General features: G+C 38.9%; 1 protein-coding gene and 1 long non-coding RNA gene across 5 annotated transcripts in view; one reads left to right on the top strand and one right to left on the bottom strand.

Moving 5' to 3' along the window:
* LOC126258486 (chitotriosidase-1-like) overlaps positions 1-14,598 on the top strand; it is a 95,738-nt gene extending 81,140 nt beyond the window's left edge. The window contains exon 7 of the mRNA XM_049955647.1: positions 14,030-14,598. Within this exon, the coding sequence (XP_049811604.1) occupies positions 14,030-14,164 (135 nt within the window). The 3' untranslated portion in view covers positions 14,165-14,598. The remainder of the gene's footprint in view (positions 1-14,029) is intronic.
* Positions 5,410-7,719, bottom strand: LOC126258502 (uncharacterized). 4 transcript variants are annotated; one of them, XR_007546473.1, is made up of 6 exons: positions 7,320-7,719; positions 6,279-6,395; positions 6,036-6,106; positions 5,839-5,914; positions 5,628-5,750; positions 5,410-5,531 (listed from the first exon to the last, which is right to left on the bottom strand). It is a non-coding gene; the product is annotated as an uncharacterized LOC126258502 (long non-coding RNA). The 4 variants fall into 4 exon arrangements; XR_007546470.1 differs by lacking the exon at positions 5,410-5,531 and having other exon boundaries at positions 5,555-5,750; XR_007546472.1 differs by lacking the exons at positions 5,410-5,531; positions 5,839-5,914 and having other exon boundaries at positions 5,555-5,750.
* Positions 14,599-23,257: the final 8,659 nt, after the last annotated feature.

Below are 23,257 nucleotides of genomic sequence, written 5' to 3' on the forward strand. Positions count from 1 at the left end.
CGTTATCACAGCTCCAGTTATTCTTTGATAACCGTTATCGTTAACGGTTATTAATAACTGCCAAGTTATTTTTCGCTAGCGAATACCGATAACTCCCACAGTTAAATAACGACATAGTTGGAATCCATCAGTTTAGTTATCAGTATAACTGCGAGTAGTGTGAAATAGCAGGAATGTCGTATGAATCGTGTCATAACCTCAGCTTATTAACTCCGGGTACATTTTAGTTGATGTTAGAACGATTATTAGTGTTTCAGATTATATGTATGTAGGTTATCGGTCGCTATTAGAAATATTATCCTCGCAGCTGCAACAGAAAGTACGCGGAACTTCGCCACAGCGCTGTTTAAGTAAAATGTTAACAACGTGCGTTTTTAAGTTTGAAGAAATATGTAAACTGAATACTTTAGGTTAAATTCGAAATTTAATTTCTTGTGTTGTTTACTTAATAGAATAAGTGTACTGCCTTGTAATAAAACACAAAAATATACGTAATGTGAAAGATTCGTTTACTCCTCTACAAGATAGTCATATGGTTGAAAGTGTGAGTACGCTAGTTGGAAAACTGCTCGATTTCTCCAGCTGCAGCATGTGTATAACATAGGATGAATGGAAGCGTCCGATTCCACCCGTCTGCTTTGACCCGTGACATAAGGTTCTGTAATCCCATAACATATAAAGACATGCAGATCGAAAAGATTGACAGTGTTAAATTTCTGGGATTATAACTCGATAATAAATTCAGTTGGAGGGCTTACCACAGAATTGCTAAAGCTCCTAAACAAATCTGTATTTGCAGTGAGAATGGTTTCAGATGTAGGAGACACAAATGTAAAAAAGTTTACATACTTTTATTCTGTTATGTCATAAGGGATCATATTCTGGGGTAACTCATCAACGGAGCAACAGTATTTAGCATGTAGAAGCATGTAGGCCTAATAAAAATCGTTTGTGGTATAAATTCAAGAACACCATGTAGAAACCTGTTCAAGGAACTTCATATTCTAACCACTGCTTTATAGTATATTTATTCTTTAATGAAATTTGTTGCAAGTATTTCCAACCAATAGCACAATACATAGTATCAATACTAGGAATAAGAACAGCTATCTACATAAAGATCTAAAATCACTTACCTTGGACCAGAAAGGGGTTCAACATTCAAGAACACACATTTTCAATAAACTGCCAGCAACCATTAAAAACTTTGTTTCAGATAAATCACGGTTTACTGAGAGTTTGAATGACTTTCTGATAGGCAACTTCTACTTTATAGATGAATATCTTAACAGGGACTGTTAGACCAGCTTAAGTAAAAATTCTGCTACCAGCATATTTCAGTTTTGACAGCACTTGGTCACAACAGTCAAGATCAGGTATTCTGTGTGTGATAAATTTATTAAAAGTGCATAACTATGTTTTGTTCTGGCAGTATATTAATACTGTACATATTAGCAGCTCCAGTTTACTGCAATATATTCACATATTTTGACAATCTCGTGACAGATGATGATGGTGGTAAGTATTATATTCAAATGCTTTATGTTATACTTTGACATGTTGCACATCCATGAGAATCATCTCATTTTTTGGGTCTCTGGGACAAAAACAAGTTAATCTAATCTACAGTGAGGGTTTTGATTTTGTGGTGGGAGAATGACTAATGCATATGTCCAAGCCTTCAGTTTGTTGTGTATCTGTCATGTTTGGCATTATTGTATACAGAATTCCAGTGCTGAATGATTGATTAACAACTCATAAGGCTTAATGTCTCAGATGTCATTACAATACCTTTTCACTCGTTTTATACAATTCTTCTTTGTATATCCAGATTGTGAGAGTATGAATTAATGGTATTGTGTAGGTAATACAAATTTGCAGTAAGTTTTCAGAAATCTGATCTTGTCTGTTGCAGTAAAGTGCTGTCAAAACTGAAATAATACTTTTTACTTAAGTTACTCTACCAGTCCCTGTTAAGATATTCATCTATAGGAAATACAAAATTTCCTTTCCTGGGGAATGCTTTACCTGTGGATTCCACGTTTTGCTTTTTTTCTGTCTCACACGAGGCAATAACACGAATCCTTTCGAAACACTTCATCTGTCAATGCCAGCTGCCTGCATTGATGTTTTTGCAGTTTAATATCATGACAGTTAACTGTCTGAATAGGTAAGACTAATTCATGAACAAGACAAGATGAGCACTCAAAATGAAGGGCTAAGTCTTGCATATAACAACCTCAACGTAGCAATGAGTGCACCTAACAGAGTTTTTCAGTGTTGCTTAACATAATAGAAAATGAACTTACTTGAGCTCTTTGAAAACAAAAAAGCATATTTTATTCAAAAACGTTCATGTAGTATGCACAAGTGCTAATAGGCCCAAATGTAAGTAAATATGTATCTGACGTGATTATTGTTGTAAGCATATTGTAATCATGCCAAATATACCTCCGTGAAATGCTTCAATTGCAATACCTAAGTTTGAAGTGTACACTGTTCCCGCATAAAAGTGATATGCTCCAAACTATGTATAAAATGTTTCAAAGTCAATGGCCAAAAACTAATTAAATGAAAGAAAGCCTATTTGCAATGGATGTGTACAAATTGAGAAAACTCATTTTTCTCTCGCTAATGCCACAAAGCTAAGTCTCACCAAATTACGTAAGTTTCTTTGTATTCAAGTTGACCTGATACAGCACTGGCACTTTTTCATCATCATGCTACCAAGCATTAGTGATGGGGTATACTTGGAGAAGATACTCAACTATGTTCCATTTTTAGATCACCGCCAATACTCAAGGCATTTCTGTAAGTTTAAAATCCCTAGAAAGTATTAACATGTTGCATACACACTACTACACTTCATAGCTTTCCATACTATGTATGAGACAGCAAGTGTTTGTGCTCCAGTAGTGCCACAAATTTTGACATTTCTTGAGAAGGTAAGAGATGATACATGTATCACTTGAGATGAGTTTCCTATCCTGCCCCAAAATTAAAATATATTCTTACAAGATTACTGCACAGCTGTTTACTTTCTGTATGTTCTATGTAAGACACCTATGTTCATGAGACAGTAATATCACCTCAACAAAGACATTACCATGCCACATGAGAGATTACCTTATTTGTACATAAAATATATCCTAAAATGGTAGTAAGTGCTCGTCTTTGACCTCATGGGTTTTTAACAAATTACTTAAGAGTACAGGGAACAAAAGGAAGATAAGTTAAAATAAAAAATGGTAACCAACACAAATGTATGTACATGTGAAATGATCAATTTTATTCTGACTTTTTCACAATGATATGGAACACTTAAAACATTGCAGCATTATAAAGAGAATGAATAAATAGTTAACATGTCAAGAGACTGAGCAGAAACTCAGATTGGACATGGCAGGTATTCTGCCATGGCCTATTCAGTGGAACCAACAAAAGTATTTGCCTAAAGGAATTTAGGGAACCCAAATAAAATGTAAATCAGGATGTTCAAACAGGCGAAGGATCCCAATGCACCTGAATGGAAATTCGGTGCCATAATCACTCTGCAATTTTCTCAGTAATTTAACATGTGACCACAAATACAAATGTATAAACATAATACAACAGACATCAATAATTCAAAATATGGGTGTACACACAATGTTTAAAGGATCTCTTTAAGGGCGGGACAGGTGGTCAGCCATGGCCTTGATGAAGGAACCATCCCGGCATTTGCCTTTGCGAACCCCATCCTCCCGAATATGAGGTCAGTGCTGTTAATAGCTACACTGCCTCATTCGGTTGTTACCTATTATACAATGTTCTGATTTACATGAAAATAGATCTTACAACTAGCAAAAATAATGATTAAATATATACACAATTACATATGCAATTACACTTTAACATTTTTCTTTATCACTTTACACAAACAGACGACACAACACTTTGTTCACGGAACTTCAATAAACTGCCAGAGGCTGCTTCAGCAGTTGCTGCATATATGAGTAGTTACCTGAAACAGAAGAACAGGAAACAAACAGCAGAAATATCCTTGTCTAAAGACACTTTAGAAACAACATAAAAACTTGCAGCAACTACTTAGCTGACTCATATTAGTAGTAAACATATTCACTTAAGGCATGTCTAGCAATTAATTTAATATGTTCTTCAAACTTCTATATGTATGCTGATAACACTACACTGTAGAGTGTGACCACAATGAAACTAACAATGTAAGGGATATCTTCTACACAAATTCTGGAATGTTAACATCTGAATAGCTGTTCTCTGCAAAACACTGTTTTTTATAGTTGGAGGGTCCAGCATGTGAAGCAAAATACTGAAACTTGTTAAAGACTTACTGAAATTTATCTTTTGATGCAGTTTTAGATTTGAAGTTAACATTTAAATACCTCAGATAATGACTGACTTTTTCAGTAAACAAAATGTCCATGAAAGCCTCTAATAATAATTCCATGTCCCACAATGTAATTTCATTTTTTAAAGAGTGGAGCCCCTCCACACTGCCACTAGCAAAAGTTCTACAATCACCTCTGCAGTGATTAGTTTTTTGATCAATACAGGTCCATCAGGAGATAGAAAATGGATGAAAAATGTAACAAGAATTGAGATTTTAAGGGCAGAGGGCAAAACATGTAATGTCAAGCACCAAGGGGAAAAAATCCTCCACAACTGTTGGACAGGTAGTAAGAGCAGTAGCGGATTTCTTGCTGTCTGCAGAAGATCATGCAAGGGTAGGTCACATTAGTAAGTGGGTACCATGCAGTTTGATACTAGTGTTATAACCACCTGCACATCAGTACAAATGCATGTTGGAGCACATCAGGCTACAGTGGGGAAGGCCAGTTGCACCCTTTCTGTACTCCAACCTACTTACATTTAATGCCCGATTTAATAAAAATTATACTCTTCCATTTCTGGCACCCTTTCTAGAATACAAACTAGCAAAATTATGAGAATTTGTTGTGTTCCACCACAAAGATAGGAAAACTTCCGTGTTTTGCAAATGAAATTTAGTATTGAGCACAAGATGTTTCACCAATTCACGTTTGGCATTTTCAGTGGTTTTCCTTTCGGTCCTATTCAAAGAAACCATTTCTTCCAGTAAATATTTCTCAGCAGGTAACCTATACTGCAAGTTTGCAAAGGCTGAAGTGTTGTTATCATTACAATAAAACAATTTCAGTTAACATCTGAGGAAAATAGCAGCATATATTAACAATAATATACGGATTAGTGTTAACAAACTGATGTCAGTATCATTCTAAGAAACTTGAAATTCAAAATAATTGAATGTCAGAATGGGTGCTACCAATTTTTAAGTAAAGCAGAAAACAAAATGCTACTGTACTTACAAACTTTGAGGTGCCACATGCCTTGACACAGGCTACCAATAACCCACAAGTATTTTTGACATCTCATGCCTCACAGGTACTTCACTGGATTGCAATCTGATGATTGCTGCTATCAACATGAAAGATAATATAGTTGTATCCAGTGACCAAATTTCAAAGCCGATACTGAAATTAAGTTCTAAGTTACAAATTCTAGTATTTACATATACATCACTGGTAATCCATTCACGTGTCATAACATTAAACTCAGTGCAAATGTACCTCCATTTTAAGCGAAAGGTCAAGTTTGCCATTGTATGCAAAACACTATTACTTTATACTTCAAGTTTGCCTCTATAGGACTGTGTAACATTTGCTGCTGCTGGAAGACTATCGGAGCCATAACTGGAACAAAGAGCTCTGAGTTACCACCTGCCAATATAAACAAACTTCAATTTTAAACTGAAGGTGAAATATGTATCCAAACCACTACCACATCATTCTTCAAGCTTCTCGCATTATGGCTGTGTGATGGCGGCTGCTGCTGCTGCTGCTGCTGACTTCTGTAGCTGTAACAGAAACAAAGAGCTTTGAGTTACCATTTGCCAGTATACTCTTAAGGACTGTAACTGTACCTTCATTTTAAGTGAAAGGTGAAATTTCCCACACATGTATCCAAACCACTAGTACCTTATTCTTCAAGTTTCCCATTTTATAACTGTGTGACATCTGCTGCTGGTGACTGACTTCTGGAGCTATAACTGGAACAAAGTGCTCTGACTTACTGACCGACAATATCCATTAAACACTTCAACACAAAACCACTAGTACTCTTTTAATGTAGCATAACAAATATATGCTATGCCCTACAGTTATATCTCCATTTTAAGGGGGAGTTCAAATCTGCCAAAAATGTACCCAAACTAGAATTACCTTACTGTTATAATATCCCAAGTATTAAACGGAGACTCATCTGCTGGTGTTGGTGTGCCTCTCGCTCCTCTTCCACACTACTGGTGCCAAGGATCACCTCTACAGGAAGGGTTTCACCTACAGAAAAATAGGTTTCATATCAGCATAAGCACAATAGAAATGATGCCATATTATTTTTAGTGATATATATTACAATGTTTGCGTACAGTATTCTACATGGTACTTGCAGCTTGAATATTTACTTCAAACAAGTTGACAATTGACTCAGTTTTAGTAATGACTATAGCTTCAAGTTTCTTCTTTAATCCTAGCAACACCAACACATTTTCAATAATGTGTATTGGGGGGAAGGGAGGGTACTGTATTTCCACCCTAAAAAAATATCTTAATTGTTGTTGACATATATTTTAAACAAATACTGATGTATAAGTAGGGCCCTGAACTTCAAAATATTCAATATGACTGTCACTGTGGAAAGTCACATGTACTATTAACGTGTCAAATTTTTGGGTCAAGTTTAACCACAAATTTTAAAACATTTATGGAATTCAGTTGAAGACTCCATTAAAAACAATTATCCTTTTCAAAATTTTAAAATATGAAACAGTATCTAATTCTCCCCCCCCCCCTCCCGGCATCGTCAGGGTTAAAAACAAATGATACACAGGAATGAGCACAGATACAATCTGCTATCCGATTAGTTACTAATAATTGCGAGACGACAGTTCATATATCACACAGTGGCATTTTATTAGCACTATCGTTATTACACCTGCAACAATAACTTCCAATTAAATAATTAAGTATTCCGGCACCATATGCAACATAATTTAATGTTTGAAAATGTCAAGGCAAACAGGTGCGGTGGTATCGACAGCTTAAGTAGTCACGACAAATGGAAACTTGCGTGTAAAAATGCACAAAGCACCACACTGTATAGTATGCTCTTATTTTTAAAAAATTAATAAAATAAAAAATAAATGATTATGCATGCACTGAAATAACCGTAATTGCAATAAATATATTTTTTTCATTACTCACCCAAATCTAGCTCCGAAGGTCTTTGTGAAGAGAAATTCAGAATTAAATGTGATTTCTGACGATGTTTTTTTAAATTCGTCGTCGTCGATTTGTACGATAATTTCTTACCGCACAAAGTACATTTCGCAAACTCTCGATCAAGAGTTTCGAAATATGACCACATTTCGCTTGTCCTCGACCTCTTCATGTTGGCAACTATTGGTAGTAATATCAACAACACAAAGAAAAACTGGAACGCGGAACGAAAGTCAATACCCTGTAACGCAACCAAAGGCCGGAAAAATAGTGACACCTGTTCCGGAACACCAAGAATTGCACAGAAATGAGACGATAGATTCCCGTTATTTGCCATCCCCTCTCCCCGATGGCCCACCGTCGTTTCCGTAGCAGTACGAAAATATTTGTTCGCTCCAGTTACTATCTTCTCTGGAAATACCACCTGGAACTACGACCTTTAACTGGAGTCACCGAGTCAGGAACGTCTACACACACAGTTATTCCGTTACCAGCTTCCAGGTTACCTGTGGTGGTAGCCCGATAACTGCCAGAGAACTAGAACTACGAGCCAATAACGATAACTGCCAGAGGAGAATACCGGTCTCTGACAGTTATTTCCATAGTCGCTCGAATTCCTTAGTAACTTTCCTTGTACTACGCGTCCAAGCTAAATTAACACGTAAGGCGGTGGCTCAAGGGATCGACTGTACTTATTAATGCCTGTACTGCAGCTCCTATCAGCCACGGCTCGGACATTAACTTTATTTAATTGTTTATGCTAAAAGTAACGAAGGCCCACGAAATAGTACACAGTTCTTATCAACAGATGGCGCGCAGTCTCACAGTTATTCCCATGGTCTATAGAACGCCTTCCAAATGCGCAGTACGATCTTCGGTCAACAGATGGCGCGAGGCACTGTTGACACTAAACAGTTATTGAAATAACTGCCAGAATCAGAGGAACGGTTATCGCAGTAACCGTTACTTCTCAGTAACCGGTTATTTCTATCAGTTACGTTATTTTTTGCCACCTCTAGGGCCAACGTATCGTAAGCACGAGTAGCATCGTTCCTGAGCGTTCAGCAGGACGTTGAACTCGGCACGCTCAGCGTTAACGTTCGACAGCACGGTCCGTGTGCCGACGGCTTTAGAGTCAACGTCTTGCTGCATCAATAATCTCCGCGTAAGCCACGTCCTATTTCCCCCGCAGTGCACCTTTCATTAGGCCAACAGGTAGAAGTAGGAAGGTGCGAGGTCCGGACTGTAGGGTAGATGAGGGAGAACAGTCCAGTGAAGTTTTGTAAGCTCCTCTCGGGTGCGCCGACTTGTATGAGGCGTTGTTTTATCGTGGAGAAGAAGCATTTTTGTGTCGACGAACACGCTGAAGTCGTTTCTTCAATTTCCTGAGGGTAGCACAACACACTTCAGTGTTGATGTTGTACCCTGAGGGAGGACATCAAGCAGAATAACTCAATGAGAGTCCCAGAAGATCGTCGCCATGGCTTTACCAGCTGAGGGTGCGGCTTTGAACTTTTTCTTCGGAGGGGGAGTGGTGTAGGCGAAATGAGGAACCAATATTACATCGTTTGCGACGATGTTCGATCGACAAAAAATTGACACTATCGGCTCGTAACGTACAAACCATTCCTCACAGAAGGCCGTTCGTTGTTCTTTATAGTCTCCTTTTAGGCAGCGAGGAACCCAGCAGGTACACACGTTTTTAGTACCCCATATGGCGGACGAGTCAGTCAGCACTACCAACAGAGATGCCGAATTGAGCAGCGAAGTTTTTGTTTCTGATTCGTCGATCACCTCGAATGAGAGTGTCCGCACGTTCCAACATTGCACGAGTCACAGGTGTGTGCGGTGGCCGGCATGCGACAGATAAGACGAGCTTGCGCGACCTTGTTGCGATTACGAAAGACACCTCGCCCAACGACTCACCATGCTTTTGTTCACTGCCAGAGCTCCGTAGAGGTTCTGCAAGCGGCTGTGAATATCTACGATCCTCTCTGCTTGTAATGTACCTCCGTTAGAGTTGTCATTTTGAAGGCTATGTGCAGTCCAGGCACCTATCGGAACTATTTGAAGCTTTGGGGCTGAAGCGGGAATGTTCTACTGTGTCCCACAACAAATTTTGCATTTTTTCAACCGCAATTTGCCGAGGAAAAAAAATGTGTTGCATTACTTACTGATTTCAAACGATATTTTATTTACAATAAAGGCCGCCTTTGATTAAAGATTGCATCAACATCAGTTTTCTTTTATTATAGTCGAACATAATGCTATTTATGTAGAGCAACAGAACAGATAGGAATATCCTGACAATAACCCACCTTGGCAACATATGTTTTCTAGTCTTACTGTGACGCCTGAGCAAGTGGGAACTTTCAACTGAATGCAACGTAATGGTCAAAGAACATGGACAGACGAAGCCAATGCAGTTACTGTTATCGCTTCTGCTCCAATGAATCCATACGTGCGCGCAAAATTGCTTGAACAGGAGATTTACATTCTTAAGTACCGCGTGTATATCGCATTCCTGCACGTAACCAGTTATAACTTTATCATGTACACTTAAACCCAGAATTACAAAATGGCTCTGAGCACTATGCGACTTAGCTTCTGAGGTCATCAGTCGCCTAGAACTTAGAACTAATTAAACCTAACTAACCTAAGGACATCACACACATCCATGCCCGAGGCAGGATTCGAACCTGCGACCGTAGCGGTCGCTCGGCTCCAGACTGTAGCGCCTAGAACCGCACGGCCACTCCGGCCGGCTCCAGAATTACATATGTGTATGTTCTCTCAGTGCATTTTCCGTGTTTTCATTTGTTTACCGTCATCTCCAGCAAGTGGACGAGTTATACCATCCCAGGTACCTGCACTGTATCTGAATGCGGAATGGCCAGTTTTCCGTTACGTTTTTAATAAATTCATGTTTACCTGAATGGTACGCTGTTATATATTTTTGCAACAGCTCTTGAGGACTAGATGTGGATTACAGGATAAAAAATACAGGGTACCTTTTGAAAAGCACGTACTGTTGTTCAGACCTGTGTAATGAACAAAGTTTCAAGAACGGAAATCATGCTGGTTTATGTTCCTCTGGAAGCTAACAACAACATCTGCTTGATACAATTTTTGTTTTGATTCTGGTAAAAAGTTATTTTCGGAGCTCAAGATAATGGAGACACCTTGTATGTTATTATGTTTCTCTTTGCATTACAGACCAACAATGATTCCACTTTTATTTCATTTCACTTCACAGAAATAAGTCGACTCGCTTCTTTAACTCCTTTGCCTTGAATATGTAATTCACAGTGTACGAGACAGACTGAAAATGGTTGCTTATAATAAGTGATATTTAAATAAAAACCATCACTTAAGAATATATTGCACATATAACTTACCAAATGAAATTGGTTTGGAAACGACAGTGATTTGAGATTGTCACACAAGGAACATTTTACAAATTCGTACATATTATAAAGATGGTTATATGTATGTGCTAGAGTGCTTTGATAAGTCTGGTAAAAAAAAGCATGGAAAATGTTTGTTTCGTAAACTACTCACTCTATTTCTCGACGTAGTCTACTTTGAGCGAAATGCACATTCTCCAGCGATCGTCCAGCATTTTCACCCCATCAGAAAAATAGGTTATAGCAACTATCACTTCCTCATTTGATTAAAATTTCTTCCCAGCAAGCCAAAGTTTCATATTAGGGAACAGGAAGAAGGCACTTGGGACTAAGTCTGGTGATTAATATGGTGGATGACGAACCAGTTCAAAGCACATTTCGTGCAGTTTCGCCATTGTTATCGCTGATGTGTGGAATTATACATTATCCTGGGGAAAGAGTACATTTTTGCGTGCTAACCTTTGTCTTTTTTGAGCCTACGTAAGTTTCAAACGATACAGCAATGAAGCATAATAGGGTCCAATTATGGTTCTGACTTTTTCAAAGTAATCTATCAGGATTATTCCTTTGGAATCTCAAAAACCAGTGACCATCACCTCACCAGCTGACAAAATGGTCTTTGCCTTCTTTGGTGCACTTTTAACAACCTTTGTGCATTGTTTTGACTGCCATTTTGACTGTGGTGTGTAATGAGGATCCAGGTTTCATCAATAGTCGCAAATCGGAGTAAAAAGTCTTGTGGACTGCGATTAAACGTCGCCACACCTTATGTTGAACTGTTTTCTAGAAGCACTTTTGGTCGATTGAGAGCAATCGCGGCATCCAACTAACTCACAGCTTCTTCACAGTCAATTCTCCATGCGGGATATTATGCAGTCACTCGTCGAGATGCTTTAAGTCTCAGTAATCTCACTAATTTTTATTCGGTGGCCTTGCGTTACCGTGTCATGGATTTTGTTTATGGTTTCCTTTGTGGTGACTTCAACTGGACAGCCAGAGTGCACTTTGTCTTCAGTGTTCATCCAGCCACATTTCAATTCATTAATCCAAAATTAATGGTCTTCAATGATGATGCAGTATTTAATAACAGCACGAAACTCCGTTTTCGCTGTTTTCAATCGCAGTAGTTTCACTGACCAATTCAGACGGCTGTCAACAACTGTAGGCCGTACTTTGTTGAAATTGTTTATAAGATCCTTGGAATCATCAAGCTTACCAACCATGGAGGCGCAACAAAACTATTCCATAGTTTCACAGAAACTTACCAGACTTATCAAACCATCACACGTGTGTGTGTGTGTGTTCGTTCGACATCTCTTCCTAAATCATTGGACTGTTTCAACCAAACTAGGTACACATATCCTTTATTGTCAGGCAACAGGCGCTGTGGGGGTAAGAACCTATCATAGTTCATGAGACATGACGTCATAAATACTGAGATGCGTGACAAAATGCCTCATCATGCATGAAGTTGTAATACATTCATTCTTTATTGCTAAGACCTTTCAACGTTGACACCTGGCAGCGCTGTTGGCAGTTTTTAACTGCGAAGCGCGAACGTTTGTAGTCGAGAAAGATAGCCTTCTATAAAACGACGAAGAGGCGTTGCTATAGAGACTTCCACAAAATCGCGTTGTAGACACCGAAGCAGCTGCGCCCAGCGTAAAGAAACCATCTGGGACCATGTCTCTTTGGACACTATAGTTATACCCTCGTACATTATGCATATTTCTTTGTATAGCTGTTTCATAATTTCAGAGCTGTTTTTACGAATACATGGAAAGGAATTTTTTTCGATGCTTCGCTACAGATGTAGTTCATTTTTTGTTTTATTTTCTAATAGAAAATTAGCAAAATGAATACTGGGCAAATACCGGGTTTGTGAACTAGTACTTGATAATTTGCTGAGATAAACCAGTAAAGTATAACCATGCGGTCAGAGATATCGGAGATCACATGAGAAAAAAAAGTGTTGATGTTCACCTTTCAAAATTGTAGGAGATATTGCACATGGCTGATTTTTGTCACCGTCACTGCTTCGTCACTCTTTTTCATCTCTGGATATGTACATATATGCGCGTATAGTATGACGTAACAGCCGGGTGACACTTTTGTCTGCCGATTCGCGTACAAGTCCGTGCAACGTTATGTTTTTATAGCTGGGCGCGCATGGGTCACAAAATTATCGCTCTCCGTGCATTCTCTCCGTTCATTTGATTTCTGATTATGGACACGTGGATATATGGCAACAACGTCTTCGCACAATGTGACTGTGCGCAAAGACGATATCAATAATTATAATAAAAAGAGCAGCACTTCTCGGCAAAAACAAAATAAAGGATGGAAAGAAATCAGTCGAATAATATTTTCAAGTGCTTGGAACAACTTGAGTTTATTTGTGACAGACAATATCATGTTCATATTTGTGTTTGTTAATGGAGGCAGAATGCGAAACAATTCACCAAAACTTGCAAAACTCATTCGAAAATAGCGAAAAATTCGTTTGTTTTTTGTCGAAACATTGTGTAAAACGTTCCACTCATAAGTTTGTCACTATAAAGGACGTGTACCCACTATTCTTTTTTATGATATTTTCATTTACATCTCATGAATCTCAAATAATGACCTCTCTTCAAAATCCAATCGACAAATAACAATTGGTTTTCAGAAAAAGTTTAGTGACTGTCATTTTTGAGTGTACACTCCACTTTGATGACGTGACAGTGACAAAAACTTATTTTGGTGACAAAAATCACCCGTGCACGCTAGCCCTAATAACTACCGCAAGTCCCTTGAAACCAATATTGTCTTACATGACTGCAATGTAAGTATTATGAATGGTTAATGATGTCAAGCAATTAATCTCATTTACCATCCAAATGAAATATAATGTGTTTTCAGATTCCTAAACATTTGTTGTTGTTCTTGTTGTGGTCTTCAGTCCAGAGACTGGTTTGATGCAGCTCTCCATGCTACTCTATCCTGTGCAAGCTTCTTCATCTCCCAGTACCTACTGCAACCTACATCCTTCTGAATCTGCTTAGTGTATTCATCTCTTGGTCTCCCTCTATGATTTTTACCCTCCACATTGCCCTCCAATACTAAATTGGGGATCCCTTGATGCCTCAGAATATGCCCTACCAACCGATCCCTTCTTCTAGTCAAGTTGTGCCACAAATTTCTCTTCTCTCCAATTCTATTCATTACCTCCTCATTAATTATGTGATCTGCCCTTCTAAACATGTAACTGACACATATGTCTTATGTAAATTTGTTTTTATCTTACAGGGAGAGTATGCTGTTCAGAAAGGCCTGGACGGGGCACATATTTGGTCCATTGAATCTGACGACAACCACAACACTTGTGGAGGTGGTGTGAAGCCTCTTCTTAACAGCCTAAACAAAGGATTAGGTCTTCAGTGAGAGATTATTAGCTACATGTGATCTCTTCTCACAATGTGGGAGGATCAAGACTGAAAACATTTGTATCTATCTGAGCATAAACAAACAATAGAACATTAAATATATAAAAGCACTTAAATATGAACACACCAAAGCATGAATGATTTTACAGTTTCATACATGTAGTGTAACATAATGTGACATCTGAGAGTTAAAGTCTCTTTCAGTCAGAAGCTGATGAAGTAACATGAACACTAAGGATATACTGGCATTTACTGGATTATTCTCACAAAACTTAAATCATCAGCTTATATGTTGAACCATATCAGTTCCTGTCTACAACAGGACTGTATTTCCAGAAAAAAAGTATATTTCACATAGTAGCTGTTATCACATAATCTGTTGTCTATATAATAAGTAATAATAAAGGAAAATAGGGAAATCTATACTCAGAATTGTTTTGGTTGTGTTTTTACTGTGATTTCATATACCATATATTATATCATACACCATATATCATATACCGTGATATCATATACCATAAGAAAACACTAAATCTCACTACCCTTTTATAGAGTTTGTACATATTCTGAAGATACCAGAAAAAAGTGTTGAAAATTAGGCAGTCTGATGGTATACACAAGAGTAAACTGGAAAAGCATATGTTTTTCAAGTTTAAATCTGAGATCAAAACCGTAAGTTTTTCAGCTGCTGCCTTGTACAATTTTTAAAGAATTACAATGGTTTCCTGCGCAGACAACACAAAATGGTAAAAGTAACTAAACTGCTGAAGAAATCATGGTAAATAATGCAGTAATAATGATGAATCTGAAAGTAGCATCTCTTCTATTTTTGAGCATTGTAATGATCTCTTAATAGACATTAGAACATGAGAAATTAATGCATTACTCATAACACTTTGCAATGATAATATTTTGAGATTTGGTCTTCTCACTGTCTTGATCTGAATAACAGTGTGTGTGGTGATTTGCAACAGCAAACTTTGCTGAAAGGCCACTACTTCAAAAAAAAAAAAAAAAAAACTGAACTTACAACGTCAGTTATTCTTGCAATTCAACAGCTTGCAGAAAACTATGTTATCATGTTTGTAACATCTACTTCAAGATATTTATAACTTCCTGCTGCAATTGCAGTTTGAGTGTTACAAGGCACCGTACTGACAAATTAACTTGGAAGCAGATTACTCAATTTGGCAATTATTGGCCACCGAATATGGAAGTCATAACTCAGCATTAAAATTGCTGAAAATCAGGATCTTAAATGTTCCAAAGCAGCAGAAATACACAGAGCTGGAAAAAAAATTAGTACATCTGGAAAGACGATGATGATTTTGTTCCAGTGATGGCCTATGCCGCCTGGGGGATAGTAGATGTACTGATAATAGTTTCAATCTCATCCACCAATAGAGAGCATAGAGGAATAGCTACCAGAGCACCATCTTTGTCTACTCTGCCATAAGGAATGCTCACGCTCAGAGAGCTCAGTGTGATTCAAATGTGTGAAGCAAGCAGGCAATTGTGCCACAGAGATACACTCATGCTTCTTACATCCAACTTAGCAAGTTTAAAGGTCATTTTGGAGAATTCCAAATGAGTTGGATGTGCTGCATCAGTTGTGCAATGATATTGGTATCAGTGGTGACTTGAACAATCTCACGATTGTAGATGAGGTCCTTATTGTAAGGGAAGCAGTGGCTGATTGTACAGCTGCCACAGCACAGATAAGAGGGCTTGTGAGCTCAGACATGTCAACAACAACTGTTATGAACCAGTTATTGGCAGTGGGGCTATGGGCACATATGCCTCTAGCTCATCTTCCATTCACACCACAGCATTGAAATGCACAACTCAACTAGTGCTGTCAGAGGATCACTTGAAAGACTGAAAAGTGTGCTGTGGTCTTCAAAAAATGAAAGTAGATTCTGCCTGCATGCAAGTGATGGTTGTTTGTGTGTCTAACAAAGACCTGGTGAGTGCTGTCTCATAGAGGACAATCAGCCAAAATGCACTAGCCTCATTCCAGGCCTTGTGTCTGGGGTGTGACAGGCTGCAACTGCTGCTCACCTATGGTGGAGGGAACACTAACCAGAACTTGGTATGTGCAGAATGTTGTTAGACCTGTTTCTTTATCATTCTTGCAACAGGAAAGTGATGTGTTGTTTCAAAAGGATAATGCTCGCCTACACACTGCCCATGAAACTCAATGTGCTCTACAAGACATGCAGCAACTTCTCTGAACTTGTCTCCAATCACACATGTGGGATATGATTGGACAAGAAGTGACTCGTACAATTTGTTGGTTGGTTGGTTGTTTGGGGGAAGAGACCAAACAGCGAGGTTATCGGTCTCATAGGGTTAGGGAAGGATGGGGAAGGAAGTCGGCCGTGCCCTTTCAAAGGAACCATCCCGGCATTTGCCTGGAGCGATTTAGGGAAATCACGGAAAACCTAAATCAGGATGGCCGGACGCGGGATTGAACCGTCGTCCTTCCGAATGCGAGTCCAGTGTGCTAACCACTGCGCCACCTCGCTCGGTATCGTACAATTTGTCAACCAACAACTCTTACAGTGCTGTGCAAACAGATGAAGCATGACAATGTATCCCGGGGTTCTGTAAGACTGGCCAGTAACCAGAGCCAGTGCCTGCATTGCTGTTCATGGGGTCTATGCCACGTACTAATATGGGGTTTCACCTTGGGTTGATACATGGTACCTCAGAACCGCTTGTGCTATTTATCTGTAAATGTAATCATTTCATACTCCATATGCATTGTTCCAACAATAAATCTTGAGTGAAGTGGAAACCTCTAAAATGGTATACATTTTTTGTTTTCGACAATGTGTTTTCTCTGGGCATCCTATCTAAGTACGAAGTTTTCTTTATCAAAAAACAGTACAAATATTCAATAGTGTTAGCCAACGATGTAGTTGCAGACAAACATTTAATGTATAGTGTAGTAGCATGTACTGTCTAGAAAGCCAACAAATGTACAGAGACAAGTTTTTCAAAATCTGACACGCTAATTAGAAGGAACTTACCATTGTGCACAAACTCATAAGAAACTGAGTCTTTGAAATCACAGACAGTTTATCAATGTTTTTGACAAAGAACTGTTCATGCATTAAAATTTGAAGAGATGATGTCGGCCTGTATAAGAAACGGTTTATCAATAATACCTGCCAACTTGACAGTTATTACTTTGAAAAGTTAGTATGAGCTTCAGTTTTGAAATGCTCAAGTCATTTATCACAATAAAAAAATTATATCCTTTTCCACCCATTAGTTGGTTGTCTTCAAGAATCCTCTACCACTGGATAATTAATGTTTGGAACATGATGTACATGTACAAAAAAATTTAACTTCTGTTCAAACAGAATAAACCTCACTCCCTGAAATACTTCTTTCATTAGGGAAATATGAATCTACAACAGTCAGCCACAACAACTGTAAGTAATAGGTCAGTATCACTCTTCAGTCGGAAATACAAAAGGCCTTTCTAGTGCATCAGAGTTTCTTTGTAGTATATAAATTTTATTTCTCCACACCAAAGTTCAGATAAGTATGAAAACAAACGCAGATGTCAATTTTGAACAAGTTATAAACTAGAATGGAAAATTTATATTATAATACTCATTACGAACAGCGATTCTTATTAATGTTTTAAAAAACCCAAAACAATGTAGATGACTCTGAGACAGGTAAATAAGCCTGTGAACAATTCAACATTTCTGCTTTTTGGTCAGTGGCCTCCTGCAATCCTAAAATATTGACCTGCAACACATAGGTGGTATAAGGGACAGCAGTAAAATAATTTTATTTCATATAATTCTCACAACTTCTTTGTTATAATTTGCCTAGTATTAAACCATCCATCTCTGTGCTCAAACTATTAACTCATTAATCTGATTGTATTATAAGTAGACATTGATACGTTTGACAAGTTATCCATGTAAGTTAAAATCATAGCAGAGGGCACTTCGAACTGTATAAGTTAACAGAGCCTTCCCCATTCCATCCATATATGGTACACAGGAAGAATGATTGCTTAAGTACCTCAATGTGCACTGTAATTAGTCAAATGTTCTCTTTGTGATTTCTGTGGGAGCAATGTACAGGGATTTTCTGGATCTTCCAAGATTCATAACTTCACTGTACTGCCCTTTTTTGTATACGTTCAATACCCCTATTAGTCCTATTTTGTATGGGTCCTACACACCTGAGAGATATTCTTGGATGGGTTTCATGAATATTTTGTAACCAATATCTTTTGTAGCCGCCCGCCTCCCCTATGAACCAATGAACCATGGACCTTGGCGTCAGTGGCATGGCATGTGGGCATGAACAATACAGGTAGCCATACTGTAGGTGCGATCACAATGGAGGGGCCAGACAATTGTGTGGTTCCTGAAGAGGGGAAACAGGTTGAACTAAGTTTGAAAACAAGCGGGAAGGATGTATCTACACACTGTAAAACTTTCACACATGCAGAATGAAAACTGTATTTTTACAAAAATAGTGTGCATTTCTTTTGGAGTGACCCTCGTATAATGGTAAGTCAGAGATTTAGGAACCAGATTTTAAATAGTAAGACATTTCCAGCAGCAGATGTGGACTCTGACCACAATTTATTGGTTATGAACTGCAGATTAAAACTGAAGACATTGCAAAAAGGTAGGAAATGAAGAAAATGGGACCTGTATAAGTTGAAAAAACCAGAGCCTGTCGAGAGTTTCAGAGGGAAAATTGGGCAATGGTTGACTAGAACTGGGGAAAGGAATACAGTAGAAGACGACTGGGTAGCTTTAAGAGGTGAAATAGTGAAGGCAACAAACGATCAAATAGGTAAAAAAAAACAAGGACTAGCAAAAATGCTTGGATAACACAGGTGGTACTGAATTTAACTGAGGAAAGGAGAAAATATAAAAATGAAGCAGACAAGAAGGAATAAAAACATTTAAAAAATTAGACTGACAGAAATTCCAAAATGGATAAGCAGGAATGGCTAGAGGACAAATGTAAGGTTTTTGAATGATCTTTCACTACAGGAAAGACAGATACCACTGACTGGAAAATTAAAAAGGCATTTGCAGAAAACAGAAGCAGCTTTACGAATATCAATAGCTCAGATGGAAAACCAGTCCTAAACAAAGAAGGAAAAGCTGAAAGGTGAAAGGAGTATACTGAGGGCATATACAAGGGAAATTAACTTGAAGACAATATTATAGAAATTGAAGAGGGTGTAGATGAAGATGAGATGGAAGATATGATACGATGAGAAGAATTTCACAGAACATTGAAAGAGATAAGTGAAAACAGGCCCCCAGTAGTAGACGATATTCTGTCTGAATTATTGACAGCCATGGGAGAGCCAGCCATGACAAAACTGTATCATCCAGGGGGCAAGATGTATGAGACACGAAATACCCTCAGACTTGAAGAAAAATGAAATAATTCCAGTTCTGTAGAAAGCCAGTGCTGACAGATGTGAATATTACTAAACTATGGGTTTAATGAGTCATGGTTGCAAAATACTAACATTAATCATTTACAGAAGAATGGGAAACTGGTAGAGACTGACCTTACAGGAGATCAATCTGGATTCTGGAGAAATGTAGGAACATGTGAGATGATACTGACGCTATGACTTATCTAAGAAGATAGTTTCAGGAAAGGCAAATCTACATTTATGGCAGTTGCAGGGTTTGGGTGTACCCCTGGCCTTTGATCAGTAATCAAAACATCTTTGGGCCTGGATTCAAATCCCACCACTGCTTAAATTTTGATTAATAATCAGCACTGGCAGCCAAAGATTTCTGACATAATAAGTCACCCTAATTCTGCCAATGGCCTTGTCAAAGACAGTGGAGGAGCGGACAGAGGTTCTGGGCAGTATCTTGTCCTTGGGGTGGGAAACTACACCCAAAGGTGGAAGAACCAACAATGATCAATGACATGAGGATGCAGAAGGCAATGGAAACGACTGCATTAAAGATATATAACCTTTATCCACAACACATGTGGCCTATAAATGAAAAAGTTTCATGGTGATCTCTCTATTGACAAAAGATTCCAGACTAGTCCTCCATTTGGATCTCCAGGACGAGACTGCCAAAGGGGAGTTGACCATGAGAAAAAGACTGAATAACAATGAAAGAGTAGCATTCTATGAGTCAGGGCATGGAATGTCACAAGCGTGGCATGGTAGGGTAGCTAAAAAATCTAAAAAGGGAAATGCAAAGGCTCAATCTAGACATAGTACGGGTCAGTGAAGTGAAGTGAAATGGAAAGAAGACGAGGACTTCTGATCAGACGAATACAGGGTAATATCAACAACAGCAGAAAATGGTATGATAGGAGTAGGATTCGTTATGGATAGGAAGGTAGGGCAAAGAGCATGTTACTGTGAACAGTTCAGTGAATAGGGTTGTTATTATCAGAATCGACAGCAAACTAACACCGACAATGATAGTTCAGGTATACATGCTGACATTGCAAGCTGAAGAAGAAGAGATAGAGAAAGTATATGAGGATATTGAAAGGGTAATGCAGTATGTAAAGGGAGATGAAAATCTAATAGTCACGGAATGCTCTTGTAGGGGAAGGTGTAGATGAAAAGCTTACAGAAGAATACGGGCTTGGGAAAAGGAATGAGGAAGGAGAAATACTAATTGAGTTCTGCAATAAATTTCAGCTTGTAATAGCGAATACTCTGTTTATGAATCATAAGAAGAGGAGGTCATTGTCAGACAGATTCCAAAATCAGATACTCAATTGTAAGGCATACCCAGGAGCAGATATAGAGTCAGATCACAATTTAGTAGTGATGAAGAGTTGGCTGAAGCTTAAGAAATCAGTCAGTGGGATGCAGAAGTACTAAGGAATGATGAGATATGCTTGAAGTTCTCTAAGGTTATAGATACAGCAATATGGGATAGCACAGTAGGTAGTATAGTTGAAGAGGACTGGACATCTGTAAAAAGGGCAATCACAGAAGTTGGAAAGAAAATCATAGGTACAAAGAAGGTAGCCGTGAAGAAACCATGGGTAACAGAAGAAATACTTCAGTTGATCGATGAAACAAGGATGTACAAAAATGTTAACAAAAATTCAGGAATGCAGAAATATAAATCACTTAGGAATGAAATAAATAGGAAGTGCAGGAAAGCTAAGATAAAATGGCTCCAGGAAAAATGTGAAGAAATCGAAACAGAAATGATTGTCAGATGGACTGACTCAGCATATAGAAAAGTCAAAACAACATTTGGTGAAATTAAAAGCAAAGGTGGTAACACTAAGGGTGCAGCAGGAATTCCATTGTTAAATGTAGAGGTGAGAGCAGATAGGTGGAAAGAGTCTGTTGAAGGCCTCTATGAGGAGGAAGATTTGTTAGATGTCATAGAAGAAGAAATTGGAGTCAAATTAGAAGAGATAGGGGACCCAGTATTAGAATCAGAAATTAAGAGAGCTTTGGAGGACTGGAGATCAAATAAGGCAGAAGGGGCAGATAAAATTCCACCAAAATTTCTAAAATCATTGGGGGAAGTGGCTACAAAACAACTCGTCATGTTGGTGTATGGAATGTATGAGCTTGGCGACATACCATCTGACTTCTGAAAAAACATCATCCACACAATTATGAAGACTAAAAGAGCTGACAAGTGTGAGAATTATCGCACAATCAGCTTAGTAACTGATGCACCCAAGTTGCTGGCAAAAATAATACTCCTAGCTCACTCATTTGTTACATAGTTTAATTCTTAATTTCTTTGCGTGTTTTTGGTACTTGCATTGTTTAATTCATATATTTCGGGTGTATTATAGTATTTGAGAGTTGTAGCATCGCGTTTTAGTACCTGAATAGTGTAAAATCGCGTAGTCTCCTTCCGCCGCCGAGCAGTGTGTCAGCAGTGCGCAAGTAGCAGCATTACTGCATTTATTAGGCAATCTTGTATTTTAATAACCGTTTAAATTTTGTCGATTTGTTTGCGCTCTCTGTAGATTAGTTCAGACGTTCTTTGCACAACAGTTTTTAGCATGAATAGGGACTGCAACTGCTGTGTTCGGATGCAGGCTGAGTTGGCATCCCTTCGCTCCCAGCTTCAGGCAGTGTTGGCTTCGGTCACACAGCTTGAGGCTGTTGCCAATGGGCATCACTGTGGGGGTCCGGATGGGGGTTTGTCGGGGACGGTCAGCTCGTCCCACGCATCCCCCGATTGGACTACGATTGTGGTTGCCCGGGATACTGCCCGCATTGAGGATGATCCCTCACCTGTGGTAGAGTGGGAGGTCGTCTCAAGGTGTGACAGGGGGCGAAAGACATTCCGAAGGGCTGAACGGAAGGCCTCTCCAGTTTGTCTGACGAACCAGTTTCAGGCTCTGTCTCAGGCTGATACTGATCTTCGGCCTGACATGGCTGCTTGTCCTGTTCCAGAGGTTGCCCCTCAGTCTGCAAGATCCGGGCAGTCGCAGAGGGTGGGCTTACTGGTAGTTGGGAACTCCAACGTCAGGCGCGTAATGGGGCCCCTTAGGGAAATGTCAGCAAGAGAGGGGAAGAAAACCAATGTGCACTCCGTGTGCATACCGGGGGGAGTCATTCCAGATGTGGAAAGGTGTGGGCTGGGCGGTTTTTTAGGTTAGATGGCCTTGGGCAAGTACAGAAAGGGCAACAGCCTCTACGGGTGCGGGGCAAAGTCAGGACATGCGGGGACCAAGCAGCAATCGGTATTGTAATTGTCAACTGTCGAAGCTGCGTTGGTAAAGTACTGGAACTTCAAGCGCTGATAGAAAGCACCGAAGATGAAATCGTTATAGGTACAGAAAGCTGGCTGAAGCCAGAGATAAATTCTGCCGAAATTTTTACAAAGGTACAGACGGTGTTTAGAAAGGATAGATTGCATGCAACTGGTGGTGGAGTGTTCGTCACTGTTAGTAGTAGTTCATCCTGTAGTGAAGTAGAAGTGGATAGTTCCTGTGAATTGTCATGGGTGGAGCTTACACTCAACAACCGAGCTAGGTTAATAATTGGCTCCTTTTACCGACCTCCCGACTCAGCAGCATTAGTGGCAGAACAACTGAGAGAAAATTTGGAATACAT

The sequence above is a fragment of the Schistocerca nitens genome, chromosome 1 (assembly GCF_023898315.1).
Source record: "Schistocerca nitens isolate TAMUIC-IGC-003100 chromosome 1, iqSchNite1.1, whole genome shotgun sequence".
Classification (NCBI taxonomy): Eukaryota; Metazoa; Arthropoda; class Insecta; order Orthoptera; family Acrididae; genus Schistocerca; species Schistocerca nitens.